This window comes from Muntiacus reevesi, chromosome X (assembly GCF_963930625.1).
Source record: "Muntiacus reevesi chromosome X, mMunRee1.1, whole genome shotgun sequence".
In the NCBI taxonomy this organism is placed as follows: Eukaryota; Metazoa; Chordata; class Mammalia; order Artiodactyla; family Cervidae; genus Muntiacus; species Muntiacus reevesi.
In genome coordinates, this window is record NC_089271.1 from 22,697,883 (window position 1) to 22,714,146 (window position 16,264).

At 38.6% G+C, this 16,264-nt stretch overlaps 1 protein-coding gene across 1 annotated transcript in view; it reads left to right on the forward strand.

Moving 5' to 3' along the window:
* POLA1 (DNA polymerase alpha 1, catalytic subunit) overlaps positions 1–16,264 on the forward strand; it is a 293,096-nt gene that overhangs the window by 178,521 nt on the left and 98,311 nt on the right. The window contains exon 35 of the mRNA XM_065915911.1: positions 9,509–9,625. Coding sequence (XP_065771983.1) covers positions 9,509–9,625 — 117 coding nt within the window. The remainder of the gene's footprint in view (positions 1–9,508; positions 9,626–16,264) is intronic.

Consider the following 16,264-nt stretch of genomic DNA (forward strand, 5'->3'; position numbering starts at 1 on the left):
CTGTTTTGAACAAAAGGTCAAATTGCTGAATAGAAAGTCTTGATTAACTAAAAGATGTACAAAGTGGAATTATTTCCTACCATTCAGAAATAGTTCTTGATCGGGTTTGGGGGAGGGGGTGAGTAAGTACATCTGATTACTGAAGTACAAAGCATTGAAAGGATGTTGTCTTGAGCCTTTCATGTAGTCTTAATGGTGGCTTTTTTGTCAAATTTACCCATTTGCGGCATTGAAAGAGGCAGCTGCATTTAAGCTGGAGAGACGGTGCTTTTTCAAGAGTTCAGTGCATGGAAAGTTCTCAGCAGTATCTGCAGTTTACTAGTAGCCCCTGGTCTATTAAAACTGATGTGCCGCATTTGAGCCCATTGCTCTCAGTACTTGTGAACCCCTCTGGCTGATGATCTAATAAAGTGCTCTTACTGGACAATCTCTGATCAGCTACTTAAAAAGGAGCTTGGGGGAGGGGGCGGCAGAGAGAAGCCTCACAGGCAGTGAGACCTAGTGTATAGGCCAGAAGAGAGCCTCCAGGGACTAAACTGAGAGGTCTGTCATGATGGTCTGTGCTTAGGTATTTGCCATGGTGGTGTGGGTTTTGTGCCCTGAATCCCTCTACGCTGTGATCACAATTTTTTCTTTCTCAAAAGAAATCTTCATTTTATTACAAGATGAATAAGAAAAGATTAGACATGTCGGTTTGAAATTTGGAAATCCACTTCTGTGGATTTGCTTCTTCAGTGATGGGCAGTAATAAAATACATGATCCTACGTTTATGTAAAAGCAAAAGTTTCCCAGGTTACAGCCGAAGGTCAGATGGATTTCATCTCTTCTGAATCCGGCAGAGCATCTGGGGGAGAATTTGGAGGAGGGAGGGTTTAATGGCCACCTGAAAAATCAATTCTTAAAACTTTTTAGAGTGTGTGAAAGTGGCATGAAAGCAAAGCAAACCTTAACAAGTTTGTGGGTTTACATTCTACATCACCTAGCAACCCCCAGGCTCAGCCAGATCTCTTGTCTACCCTTAGTTCTGTTTACAGACTATTCAAACGGTCCTTCGAAACCATGAAAGATATTCAGTTTCATTAGTACCATTCTCAAGGAGAAAATAATTAAAGTTAAATGAACAAATATTGCCGGGTGATGGTTTGAAGTCCACTCTGATTTTAAGGTGCCCTTTGAGACAATTGCGTATAGTTCAGTTTTAACATATGTTTTTCAGTACCCAGGAATACTGCATTAACGCATACCAGTAAATACTAGCTTGCAAACAAACAAACAATAAAATTTACTTTTAGCTAAACTTGAGCAAAGAAAAAAAACTCTGCTAGTAATAAATTTCTAGGCATGCCTTCCTGATTGAATTTTTTAATCAGTTCCTACCCTGGACATCTGAGCTGATCCATGTGTACACTGAATAGACAGGGGAGGGGGTCTGGGGAACAAAGCACCTTTCTTTAAAACTGATTTATTACCTACCTTTGAAGATGCAGCGTCATAAAGGAAAGTATTCAAATCATATTCCGTGGAAGGCTTTGTGCATTATAGTGAGTAGCTTAATTTCATATATGCATCTAATACTAATAATACATGCCCCGCCATTCTGCTTGGAAGCTGCTTATGTGCTTAAATTAACCTATTCTTGAAATATCTGATAAAGTGAAGAAAAATTTTTTTCATATGCCTTTTTATCCCATAAACCCATTCTCTGAAAATTTGGGAACAACCAAACGCTTATTGTAGCTCAAAATATTTTTCAGATGTGTTAGTGGTTCAGTTATACAGAACACTCTTGGTAAAACTGTCTGTTCCCTCATTAATAATAGTTTTCTGATTATAAAAGCAATATGTACTTGTAGACAATTTACAAAATATAGAAACAGAAAAGACTACCTAAAGATAACCATGGATAGCGTTTTAGAGTATTTCCTTCCAGTCTTTTTTTCTGTGTACATATTGATAAAACTAAGCCTTGAGTTAGTTAACTTTTGAAGCTTGTTAGTATGTGCACATACCTAAGGTGATGTTTTTTCAAGATCGAGGACTTGAAGGGTAAGAGCCATGTTGGAAGTAATGAACAATTTTTCTTAGCGGCCTCATCACTAAAACATTAATGTAAACATCAGAGTAGCCATTTTTCCATCTCATTTCATTTGGTTCTTCTTTTTTCCTTGTTGAAGCAACTATATGCCTTAACTGACACATCCACTTATAACCATTCATGTTGGAAAGTCGGACATTCATCATGGTTGGAATATTACATTCCCAAGTCACTTGTAGCTTCACATAGGGAAAAAAGAGTGTTTTATGAAAAAATTTGTAATACAATAGAGATTAATGGAATGTGGAGAGGAAAATGCTTTCGATTTCTCTTGTGAAGTGAAAGCAGGGCAGCGCGGAAATCTTGTGTTCTTACTATTTGTATTTTGTTAGATCTCTAACATCCACAGTACATGGCTGGGTTGCATGAGCTCTTTGTGCTTTGTTGACAGTTGACAGACAAAGCAAAATTATTCCTGAAGCAAGGTACTGTGTACTTAGTTGTGACCTATTATAGCCTAAGAATGTAGCTTGCTTTTGAGTTGGATAAATAGAGAGAGCATTTTATAGAATAGACTTGAATATACTAAGAGAGATTTTAGCTGCCCATACAGAAAGATACATGTCCTCCATTGAACTTTTTTTCCCCAAAATGTAATTTTCCACATAAAGTCATTTTAAGTATATTTTCCCTGGTTGCTTGCACGGAGGCAATTTTAACTGTTCTAGTATTGTCCTACAGTGGTAAAATAAAATTGCTGGTAATTGTTGGCTTTCTCTGCTCACAGCATAGCAGAAGAAGATGGCTTCCATGGGGCTCTCTAATGTGCCTCAGGTACATCTTCTGATGCTCATCCTCTGATTGCAAATTAAAATAACAAGACTATGGTATTGGATTTGATGCGAGGCAAAGCAGAACAACTTGCTAATTTATCATGTAATATACAATTGCTGAGGTTGGAATTTGTCCACTTGTAGTGCTATTCTATGTGTCTAAATGAGGACCACTGTTTGCATCTAACCTATCATAACAGTTTGGGAGTGCTCCATTATCCTTTCAGCAAACTGATGGCAGAGTCTGGTCCTTGCACAAATGATAAGATCAATAAGTTTCAAATAACTTGGATGAAATGACATGTGACTGTTCGCTTAAAGAGATGTCTTACTTTAAAAATCAATTTTAATAATATTTAAAATTCTTACATTGACCGATGAGGCATTTTCTACTTCTCTTTTGTTTGATAATTTTGTTTAAAAATATTTTTGTATTAACTTTGGTGAATAGTGTATGTGTATATTTTTCCTGATTTGCTCTTTCATCTCCTATTCTGGCATCTCTCTGAGACTTAATAATCACTCTGACGTGCCAGGATGCTGCAGTGTAGAAGATTTAACTTTAAAAGTAAAATTATGTTCATGTTTAAACTTCCCCTAGAGATCTTAGGAAAATTTTCTCCCAGTTTTGGGTGCAAATGTGGGTCAGAAAGCAATTTGTTTTTTGATATTTCTGGAAATCCCAAATCATAACATGTCATTCTTCAAAAGCAGCTGTGGGCCCATACTGTGCACTGTCTATAAGAAGACCCATTTTACACTGGGAATAATTCTGTGACAGAAAAATGTGACTGTAAGGGAACTCCAGAACATTTATAAACGGTTTTGGGTGAAAAGAGTGTCTGGTATTCTCAAAGTGCATATAGTTTGGGGAGAGGAGCAGTTAACAGCCATTATAGAAAAATAGTAATGATATGATGAACTCTGTAAGAGCTTGCATGCTGGCAGACCTCGCCCTGTGACCCTGTCACTGCACTCCTGGAGAGCCATTACAGTTTTCACCTAAATCATACGTGACTGCAGTAGCGTTCTGTTGTCTCTTGAATCTATGTGAATCCCTAAATAAAGCACTTTCCTTACTGTCTATTCTGCCATCTACAACTTCAAATCCAGTATAGTTTTATTAGGAAAAACAGAAATTTTACTTGTGTTGATGGCATAGTTGTACTATTTTGCAATCTTACCAGTTATCCCTCTTTGTAGTTCTCCATTTCAGAGAAGGCAATGGCAGCCCACTTCAGTACTCTTGCCTGGAGAATCCCAGGGATGGGGGAGCCTGGTGGGTTGCCGTCTTTGGGGTCGGACACGACTGAAGAGACTTAGCAGCAGCAGCAGTTCTCCATTTGGGGATAGCATCAGGTGGAAACTGACCAGGTTCTTTCCCAGTTAGAATAGTGAGTTGTCAGCTGTAAGTACAGCACTGATGTCCCCCAGTACTGGAGGCATATGGAGAATAACAATAGTTGACACTTACTGAACGTTTGTGTGGGCTTTCTTATTTGGTCCTCTGAGCAACTCTAATAGGGTAAACATTATTACCTCCGGTATCATAGATGGGGAAACTGAGGCTTAATAAGTGGAAGGGGAGAGACCACGCTCAAGTGCACTTTTTCATACCTGTTTGGTTTTCTTCATTGAGTGTAAACATTTGTGCTAGAGACTGGGTAAGACACTACCATATCCAAAACGAGCCATTCCCCAAGGGACTGACCATCCAGTTAGGAAGGTAAGATAAGATGGTTCCAGGACAGTGCCCGGCAGGGTCTGTTCAGTGGCTGTTGGATTAGAAAAAGAAGTCCTTGAGGGTTGGGGAAGTTTTACAGGCGAGGAATGTAAGTGATGCTCAGTGAATGGGCATTTTAGGCAGAGGTTCTGTGGCATGAGCAGAAACAGGGAGTTGGCAACAGGCAAAAAGTGACGATGACAGTGAGAAAGCCAGCACTACGGGACAAATAGTGAGAAAGGCGGAATGGGACCAAAGCATGGTATAGGAAGGGATACAATTGGAGGATGGGAGTAGAGAGGTCTTGGAAAGCTATACTTGGAAAGGCTGTGCATTGGATGTGGGAGAGTATGGAGTCAGGGAACCCTGGCACAGGCTGCCACAGTAGATCATCTTTGAGGTCTGGGTTTGAGTGCGGTTGGTGATAATGGGACTGTAAGGCCAATGGACAGATTTGGTGACTGACTGGAAATGGGCGAAGGACCCCATATATTTGATTAAAGAGTATGAAAACTACTGTAAATTTTTTTTTCTACTGTGACTTTTAGACCCCTATTATTTTCCATAAACCTGATCCTGTGCATTTTTTATTTTATTGCTTCTATTCATTAATTTTCTTCAAAACATAGTTTTGAATGCCTCTTATATACCACATTTCCAGGTGTGGGTGATTTCTGTGTGTGCATCCTTCTAAAAATATTGATGTACACGAATTAATAGCAATTTGTGTTTAAGGTGCAACAGTTAGGAATGCCTCAGCTACAAGTGGAAATCAATCCCTTTTTAGCATGTGAAGACAGAAACCATTTTTGTTGAGGCCTCAGAAATATAATTTAGCAATCAGAACCAATCAGCTTTTAACACAATTTCATACGCAATGATTTCAAGGTATTAGTGATGCGGAGACTAAAGCAACAGGTGATAAGAGTTTTGCACGTTTTGATAAAGGTTTGCTTTGCCCTTGGACAGGCTGGCTACACCTCTTTTGAACCCTCTACTTATAAACATGGTTAAAATAGCAATCTGAAAACTTAATGACCCTATTCCTCTTGGTTATGACAATTTGGCATTTACACATGGCATTGCATAATAAGATGCCGTATTTGGATGGCAGACATCCTCAGAGTGGTTCTGGGTTTTCTTTTTTTAGAGCCAAACCTTTTTGTAGGTTGGACTTTCAAAAAGCTACACATTATTAAATTTTCTTTTTCCTTCACTGACTTGGCAATGTACCTTTGGGCTACATGTTATTTCCCAACATGGGAAATGAAAATAAGTTTATTTTTGCCCTTGTGTTACTTCAAAGAGATTTTATACAACATTGGTATTTTCTTTTGCTTTTATCACCTATGGGAGGCAAAATGCACTATGAGATATTGTAAGATTTGCTTCATCATGGAATATTTTCAAAAATCTGACATATTTATTTTTAACAACTCAAATGTTCCTTGAAGGGTATATTTAGCACAGTCAGTCAATATTTGCTAGGGGAACAAAGGGTTAACCAAATGTACTTGACAAAACTGAATGGAAGCAAAGCATATATTAAATATAATTGGGGCCTCTTTCTCCCATTAAAGAGTTTTATTTAAAATGCACCATGACCAAAAGCTTAATTATTAAAATAAAACAATAGGCATAAAGAGTTACAGGCTTCTAATATTTTTTTTTCAGCCCCAGTTCCCTTCACACAGTTATCAGCATGTTTAATTTCCATGCATAATAGCACTAGTTATTGTTGTCATTTGTAAAGGGAGATTAACAGATAGTAAGTACAAACAAACCCAAATAACTACTGAATAGAGAGGTGACAAAGAAGAAAAGACCTCTTTAATGTTAATTATAACTGGTAGGAAGTCTAGACAAATTATATTATCTGTTTTCTATATGATTTGAAAGGACATTTAGTTAGTAACTCTGTCAGAGATAGAGTTGGGTGTTTGCTTTAGAAACAGGTGAGGTGACAATTTAGCATCTCCCTGGATGGCAGCTCACCTGGTGAGTCATGAAGTTGTGGTAAATTGATGAAATCAAGTTTCAAAAACACCTGAAAAGAACTGTAGGTTTTTGAACATTGTATTTAAAAAATTGAAAAATAATTTTAACTCTGGGTTGTATTCTGATACTCAATACTTTATTGTCTCAAAACATGATAATTGACTTACCTGCTTGCTTTTTAAAAAATTTTGTTAAAGAATTGAATGAATTACAACTCTGGTTGTGACTATTAACTGATAAATGTTCCCAAGTGTGTAAAGTCTCAGGTAGCAAATGTAGTGTCAGAAATCCAAATAAATGATGAATGGGTGGTTCATTCTTGTATTTTTCATACATCATTTCCCTTAAATGCTACTGTTTCCTTTATTAATATGCGTTTAGGCCCAAACCCATGTAAGGTACTTCCAGAAACAACTAGTCTCACCTTTTGTTTTATAAGCTACATTTAAAATGTACTACCAGCTGTTGCTGTCAATCCCATTATCCCTCTGTCTCCCCCATGCCTGGAACATACTAAACCAAAGTATATTTTTTCTTTAATTCTGAGGGACCATCAGTTTTGAGCTGCACTCTTAATGGCTTTTTTGGAGGGAACAAATACATGTTATTTGTAAAGGCATCTGAGTTTCAGAACTCTTAAAATGTATCCTCAGATCAAGAAAATTTGGTAATAAGCCCTAGGAATTGAAAGAGTTGCCTGTGACTAAGAACCGCTGATTCTCTTTTCTAGTTCAGGGTCTTTTGTTACGGTTAGTAGCTGTATGTCTCAGATCGGTAGAATCCACACAACTCGATCTCTTCTCTGTGTTATTTTAGTTGGTACTGTGCAACGTGGTTCTTAAAACCATACATAGGCCTGGTGCACTGGGAGGACCCAGAGGAGTCGGGTGGAGAGGGAGGTGGGAGGGGGGATCGGGATGGGGAATACGTGTAACTCAATGGCTGATTCGTGTCAATGTATGACAAAACCCATTGAAATGTTGTGAAGTAATTGGCCTCCAACTAATAAAATAAAAATTAAAAAAAAAAAAAATAAATAAAAGTGAGTTTCTTATAGACAGCAAAAAAAAAAAAAAAAAAAAAAAAAAAAACCATACCATAGCGAATTGCTGTTTTGTCTTTGTGTATGTGGATCTTGCTTTCCTATTTAGATTATAACTTCCTGAAACTGTGTACCTGGAGACTGTTTGCCTATTCCCCACAGTATTTAATACAATTCTGGGCATATATTAAAGGTTTCATAAGGATTCCTTGAGACTCTCTACCTGAAAAGTTGATGTTCCTACTGAAGGTAGGAGTGAAGTATATTCTGAGTGTATTGTCTAGATGAATTTTATATTCTTTAAAGGCAGCATCTTTTCTTTCAGTCAGAAAGTTCTGCAGTGTACTTTCTCTGGTGTGAAAGCCATAACTGGAGCTGGAAGAACTGATTCTGGGCACTTTCCCTTGAGTTTGGTAGTAGCTACTTCCAAGAAGATTGAGGTCATTCAACAGAACACTGAGTGGGGACATACTGCAGCTTTGGATTAATGCCACATGACAACTTTAATAAGTGGTAGATGAAAGTCCCTAAAGTAATTAAGCAGTATTTGTGTATATACTGCTCTTATCTGGGGAGAAAAGGCATCGGCCTTTTCTGAAACTGAGGTTGCTCAGTTTCGAAACAGAGAGTATGGTTAAACATGTCATTGATCCTTTTCTTCATCGTATCACAATAATATCACAGAGCATTCTCTCTGGCCTTCACTCTTGTGCACATTTTCTCTCTGCCTAAGTTGTCTTCCCTGCTTCCTCCACCTACTAAACCTCTACTTACTCCTGAAGACCAGTTCAGAAGTTCCACTTCACCAAATACTCCAACACCCAAATGCAGTCGGGTCCCTGCTCACAGCTCCCCAGGTGAGGACCCCATGCAACAAGAGAAAATACCTTGTTCACCTTTATCCCCTAGTGTTTCACCCTCATTTGCCTTAGGGCTCTCATGCCTAATACATGTAGCACTGAAGCCCACAGGCCCTGGTGACTTCCTAAGAACACCAGAGCTTTGCTCAACCCCACATGTGAAGTCTTGAAGAATTCTGTGTTTAACAGTTAAGTTTTATAGCAAACATAGTGCTCATTTAAGTTAACAGACATGTTGTTACCACATCTCTATGAGAAAATTTAAACAAGAATTGTGAGATAAAGTACCTGAAGAAAGAGAGAGGAGAGGAGAGGAGAGGAGGGTTTTAAAGTCCAGGGAAGTGGGCAATGGCTATTTGAAACTACTGGAAAAGAGTGGTCGGTTGAAGTTGTCCTTGAAAACATTGCAGCCAATTTTATGCCTCCAGGGAACATGCATAAAAGAATCTGTTTTCATTAAAAAGGAGGTAATTGCTTACTTTTTAAAGTGTTTCTTTTATGTCAAGGATAGTTGTAGGCACTCTAAATGTATCCTGTCATTACAACAAACCTATAAAGAGAGTGTTATTATTGTGCCCATTCTATAGAGAAGGAAACTGATGAGAGCAATTAAGTAGTCAGCTGTTGGGAAAGTCATTCATTTCTGTTCAGTATACTCTACTTTGGTAATGGCCTTTACTACTGAACTAAAACCCATCAGTTTACATTCTGCATGTAATCATATGAGTTTTTATTGGGAGATTTTGACATATTAGGTGGCAGGAAGATTTCTTTTAAGTAAACTAATGTCTTGTGATCTTTTTTTTTTCCCCCCAAACTATGAGTTTCCTAATTTTTATGTTTGGCACAGATCAAATTAACATGACAGGACAGAAGGGCAGGGAACTATTTCAGAATCTATTGGATGACATGAATCTACCTTGATCACGATAAGTCTTATCTTGATCATGAAAGGGTTTTTATTTGTATTGGTTGATGGTGGTGATAGGACTGAAGCATTCTCTCTGTCTCTCCAGGGCTGGTTGATTTGTGAAGAGCCCACATGTCGAAATCGAACTCGGCACCTTCCCCTTCAGTTCTCCCGCAATGGACCACTTTGCCAAGTCTGCATGAAAGCTACACTTCGACTGGAGGTAATAGTTGCCTCATGCTCAAGAACTGTATGTGGCGGGGCATGGGGATGTTAGCTTGTACCTTAGTTCTGGGAAGTGGATATTTGGTATATGTCCTTTGGTGATACCCTACTACCACACACATGTATTTAGGAAAATATCCAGACTTCAAAAAGATACATGCTTTAATTTTCACATTATGAACAGTATATATTTATATCTGAAAGAGAAACTGATTAGTTCTTATATGGGTTACTCAAATGTCTTTGGTTACCACTTTTTAATTACAGAGGAGAGAGAACTTTTGTAGAAGCTGCTGTTATCGTCAGACTAGATCAGAACCCCTTTTGCAAAGGCCAAAAAACCTCCCAAACCTGTACCATAAAGGGCTTATTTGATTTTCACGGAATTCCATTGTTTCTGAGTAGCAGCACAGAGGGATAGTTCTCAAACCTTTTCTCGACTCAGTACGTAAACCTTAGGCACAAGGCTGACTCTCGGTGACTCCCATCTGGTGAGCACGCAGTCTGGAAGCACTTTCCTGGTAATTAAGATGCGTCCCTCTGTCATCCACTGTGAACATCATGGACCCAAGCAGCATTTGCTACACTGTGGGGAGAGGGGTATTTGAAGGTCTTCCAGGCAAAGCAGATTTTGTGATCAAGTAATTCGAGCCAACTCTGAGTTAGTAAAGGTTAAACAGGACTTACTGTAGACTGTCACAGAACCTGTAAAATGATAAGGTGCAGTCTACTTCACCAATACAGGACTGTTATGTGCCTCACTTTCCAAATTTTTCTGATCCAAGGATTTATAATGATCTGGGTGAGAAGAGTGAGAACAGGAAGTTTATTACTTATTTACGTATTTTTTAACTCATAGACCAGTTTTAACCAAATTTTGACTTCAGATCTTTTCACTGAAAAGAGTTGATACACAGGCTAGTTTTAGGAAAATGTTTTAATATATCGCTTAACAGAATTTAACAAGAATTACAAGTGGCTGCCACCATTGTATATTCCCTTGTTCTTATGCATATCCATATGTATTTTTATGTGGTTTCAGTCATAATGAAGATATGCTTTTATATCATGTTTATCTTTTGTTGAGCATCTGTCACTGTTGCTGTTTAATTTTCAGTACTAAACTTTTAAACACAAATTTAACCATTCCTTTAATTGAACAGTTTAGGCTACTTTTACCTACCCCTTTACTAGAAAATTGTGATGAATGTTTTCCTGCTTAAATTATTTATTATTTGAAATATTTATCAACAGTACACATTCAAGTGTGTAAATTTAATATAGACATGATTCATGTTGCCATATTGCTTTCTAAATGGATTTTCCCAACTTAAGTGCCAGTTTTACCACTACCTTTGCAGCATTTGTGCATTATCATTAATTTATTTTTAACTAATTTGATAGGTATAAAATGTTCCTTGACTTATTTTTAGTATGTCTTTGCTAATTAGCAAAGTAGATGGTAGATTTTTTTTAAAATATGGAGCACATAAGTGAGAATTAGTTGTCGTAGTGAATTCTTTTTACGTCAGTCTCATCCTATGACTTGCATCAGCAGGTGCAGAAAGAGAACAAAAGTATATATATTTAGTGTGAGTCATCAATCCAGTTGTAGACTCCAGGGGAATCACCTAGCTTCATGAACCGATGCTGCCTTTGAGATTTTTTAAACATCTAGCTCATCAAATCATGTTCAGTGAAAACTGAATTACTTCTTAGAAAGTCAGCCAATCTTAGGATTCCATTCTTGGTGACAGAAAGTACAAGGAAAATGTACAGCTAGTAGATCGGTAACTTACCAGTAAGTGCTGATGATGTTATTGGTAGTGGTTTAATACATCAGGTTATCTTTTATCATTTATGATCCTTTTTTAAATGAGTGAACCAACACATACATTTTGAAGTATTTTTTCCCTTCATTTTCTTGTCCTCAAAATGGGAGCTTGTTAGGCAGGGGTTATCAACTACTTTTCCCAGGGAAAATCTTAGCCCCTCAGGCCATGTTGCTGCTCAGAACATGACCCCCTGGAATAACTGGAGGTTCAGAGCATCCTGGTTGGTGATCTTGCCCTTCGCCATTCCTTACAGAGACCTTAACAGTGGAACTGAGCCTACTCCTCTTCAGTTCATTTTCAGTTACTAGTGATGAGTAGGAAATCTCTTAATTCTGTTTATGATGTTCCTGGGCTTTCCTAATAGGAAGAAAAAGCTATATCTTTTAAGAGATCATTTTAAAGTGGCTCCAGAATCAGTGATGCCATGGGGGAAGATCATTGTAATTACCATAGGGTTTTCCAGAGGATCTATTTTGCAGGATTATGCTTATCTGGTTCTTTAAGTTCTGGGTTACTGTGTGTCAGTCATACATTACCTTCATTTAATAATAATTTATTAAACACCTATTATACCCTAGGCACTTTGCTAGGGACTAGGGACATAACAATGAACAGGAGATTTCCTTATTTATAAAGCTAGTTTAGGATTGCATTACATGGATTATATAAAATCGATATCTGTGGGCAGAATTAGGCATTTGTAAATATCTGTATGGGCATAAACATTAGACTTTCCTAATGCTTAACTAGTGGGGGCTTTAAATACATTGTCAAGTTTGATGGTATAATACTTACCTCTTACTGTGCCAGTCTGATCCTCACATAATAAATCTACTCTCATTTAGTCCTGTGTTGTAGTTGGCTTGAGTACTTTCCAGAATTGACTTGGGATTTGAGAGCTGGCTCTTCTTCTGGCTCCTCTTGCCAGAGTTATGAGAAAGAAAGCCGGGACAGTTTTGTTCGCAGGGTTTTAGATGTGTCTCTTTTAGATACCTTAAAAAAAAAAACAAAACCCAGAAATAAAGAAATCAGTTAAGATTTTTCAGGTTCATGGCAATTTAACAGTATACAAATTTCTGATTATTAGAAATACACTCTGGGCATTCTCTGCACATAGGAAGTGCAAATAAATACAGGAATGAAAACTCCATTGTATGTGTAAGTTCCTAAGTGAATAGAACCTTTTTTTCACACTGATGATAGAAGACTTATCCAAGTTAGTGAATAATTATTTTAATATTTATTTCTTTTAAGGATGTGATTTTTTGACTTATTAAGGTGGTCAAGTCTGTATGGCTGTGATCCGAACACACAGGGGATCCTGTATTACATAGTTAACCAAAAATATGGCATTAGTTTGATTTTGTTTTCTAATTAAAACTGAGATTCAAACCAAGTTAAACTTTTTCTCATTAACATTGCCATTCTTGATGTGGAGATGAGAAAACATCTACATGTGACCCACTTGCTACTCCTGCCCAGGAACGGGTTGGGGGCGGGGGAGGTAGGAGCACTGTGGCAGAGTTTGGCTTATTCAACTAAATTTCTTAAAGACCTCTTAAGAGGAAAGCACTAAAATGACTTCTAGTCCTACTGTAGGACACCCCTAGTGTTTCTCACATTATCCTTAATTGTAGAATTGTTAAAATCTTTTGTAACAGAATGTTTGTACAATGTAGGACTCTGGCCTTCATGGGACAGGGGAAATACTGAACTCGTGATCATTGTTATGTTGCAATTTCATTATGGCTGTGGCTGATGGATTATCAATTTAAAAAGTAAGTTAGAGACAGTGTGAATGTTGCCAGGCTATGTGGGACAATGTCTTGTTTCTCTGTAAGATGAAAACAGTTGTGGTCTCTTAAGGAAGTAATCATAAGCTATACGGGAAGAGAAACTTGGGACTATGATGGAAAGTCTTAAACAGCTGTACTGAGTCATTGGTTACCCTCCAGTAGACAGTGGGCTTTTATCATGAAGGACCCTTTGGAATTCTCTGCTCTGATTTTCCTGTGCTTGTTTTTTGATGCAGAGTTTTGGGCTTCTCTGGCGGCTCAGATGGTAAAGCATCTGCCTGCAATGCAGGAGATCTGGGTTCCATCCCTGGGGTGGGAAGATCTCCTAGAGAAGGGAATGGCTACCCACTCCAATATTCTTGCCTGGAAAATTCCATGAACTGAGAAGCCTGGTGGGCTATAGTCCATGGGATTGCAAAAGTTGGACATAACTGATCGACTAACACTTTTTGCTAAATTCTACATGCAGATTTGCCTACCATGAAGCAGATAGCAGCCTTCCTTTCAGTATGGTATTTTTCTATTTAAAAAAAATATTGAGATGAAATTCACATGACAGAAATTCACATCACCACCTCTGTCTAGTTCCAAACCATTTTAATCCCCCCCCACCAAAAAAAACCCCCTGTATTTGTTAGGCAGTCACTCCCCATTCCTTCCCCTTCTTTTGGCTACTGGAAATAACTGATCTGCTTTCTGTCTCTATGGATTTACTAAGTTGGATTTTTCATATAAATGAAACCATACAGTATGTGACATTCTGTACCTGGCTTTTTTCACTTAGTATAATGTTTCTGAGTTTAATCCAAGTTGTAACCTGTGTCAGTACTTCATTACTTTTTATGGCCAAATAATAGTTCATTGAGTAGATGTACCACAATGTATTTATCCATTTATCTGTTCATGAACATTTGAGTTGCTTCTTTCAATATGCTTTTGAAGTTTATTTTATTTTCATTACTTAGATAGATCTTGTGTTCAGTCTCAATTTATGTCATATGCCTCCCTTGTTGGTCCTAGTTTAACTGAATGGTGCTATACAAGGCTAGACTGATCCTTCCTTTGTTCCTGCTTTCAGTAAGCACTTACTCTTTGCCTATTTTCTGAGAACCTTTTAGATATTTGAAGGTAGCTATCTTTCTAAGCTTTTCCCTGCTAGGCCAAGTATCTCTAGGTCTTCAACCATTTCTCTAGTGCTTTGCTTTCAGAGTAATGATCCTAGTCCAGGGTTTATGTCCTGATAAAATGATTAGCCCCAAATTGCACGCAGCTCTTGGATAGCTCTCATTAGCACTACTATGGAGCAGAATAAACCTGCCACTACCAGCTTTTTCTAGGTAGTAAATTTCTTTGAAGTCTTTTTAGGGTTGCGTTAACTTTCTTGACATCCATATTCACAGCATTGATTCATTTTGCACGTTCTGTGTACTCAAACACATAGTTTCTTGGCACATACAATTGCTAAGCCATGCCTTGTCAGGTTTTCTGAGACGCAAGTGGTTTATTTTTACCTAATGTAAGACTCCATTAGTACTGTATTAGTTTCCTAGGGATGCTATAATGAAGTACCTCAAACTGTGAGTGGCTTAAAACAACAGAAATTTCCTATTTCACGGTTCTGGAAGCTAGCTAGAAGTCTGATATCCAGGCATCATAGGGGACTCTCTCCCTCTCTGAAACCTGTAGAGGAGGATCATTCCTCGCCTCTTCTGCTGCTGCTGCTGCTATGTTGCTTCAGTCGTGTCTGACTCTGTGTGACCCCATAGACGGCAGCCCACCAGGCTCCCCCGTCCCTGGGATTCTCCAGGCAAGAACACTGGAGTGGGTTGCCATTTCCTTCTCCAATACATGAAAGTGAAAAGTGAGAGTGAAGTCACTCAGTCGTGTCTGACTCTTCACGACCCCATGGACTGCAGCCTCCCAGGCTCCTCCGTCCATGGGATTTTCCAGGCAAGAGTACTGGAGTGGGGTGCCATTGCCTTCTCCGTTGCCTCTTCTAGCTTATGGTAATCCCTGGCTTTGTTTTGCCTGCAAATGCATCACCGCAGTCTCTGCTGTCATAGTTGTGTCTCTTTTCTTCTTCTTATAAAGATATAGTCATGCTGGATTAGGGCCCACTGTATGACCTCACCTTAACTTGATTTTATCTGCCAAGATCTTATTTCCAAATAAGGCCACATGCACAGGTACTCTTAATAGATAGGAAATGGCTGAACTGAGGGAAATGGAACCCAAAAGTAACAGTGGCTTAAACAGAATAGGTATTTAATTTGACAGTGTCATCAACAGTGACCCTCAAGGTCACATTGTGGTCCATGGCGACCTCACAGGCTCCCTCAAGGCATCACAGACTACAGGACACAGAAAAGGCTGAAGAGTCCAAAGGTTGCACTTCCCAGCCAAGTCAGTTCTTTGAGCAGCCTTCTCAGAACTCCCACCCAACACTCCTTACGTTTCATGAGCCAGAAATTAGTCACATGGATATAATAGCTTATTTTGTTACTAAAAAGAGAAAAAAAGTAGCCTGGGTATTGGGAGCCAACCAGCACTCTCTGTGGCAGAGACCTTCCAGTGAACCCTGTGAAATCTCCCTTTGCTGTGCTTAACCCATCACTGTCCCATTGTGGATAACTTGGATCCTGGTTCTGCCGTGCGCCCAGTCTTTTGGCTTCTACATATCTGATGCTGTGATTAGCCTTCCCTTTTTAATCTTCTCCAAAATATCGATTAAAATGAAGTACATTTCTGCCCATTCCAGTGGCTCAATGCCTCCTTCCAAGTGGACACTGCTCCATTCTAATCAGCACCCTTTGTGGAGGATTGTTCTACCAGTTGCTAATTATCTTTGCTTCTAGCTTATCATTCTCTGCAACGGGTTTCTCCCAAGGGGAAAACCACAGCGTTATTGAACCAGATGCTGATGGTCACGTGGTTTTATAACTATCTTGGCCCCTGGAATGAAAAATCATACAGTTCATCCCTTCAATATTCTGGCATTCTAAGCAG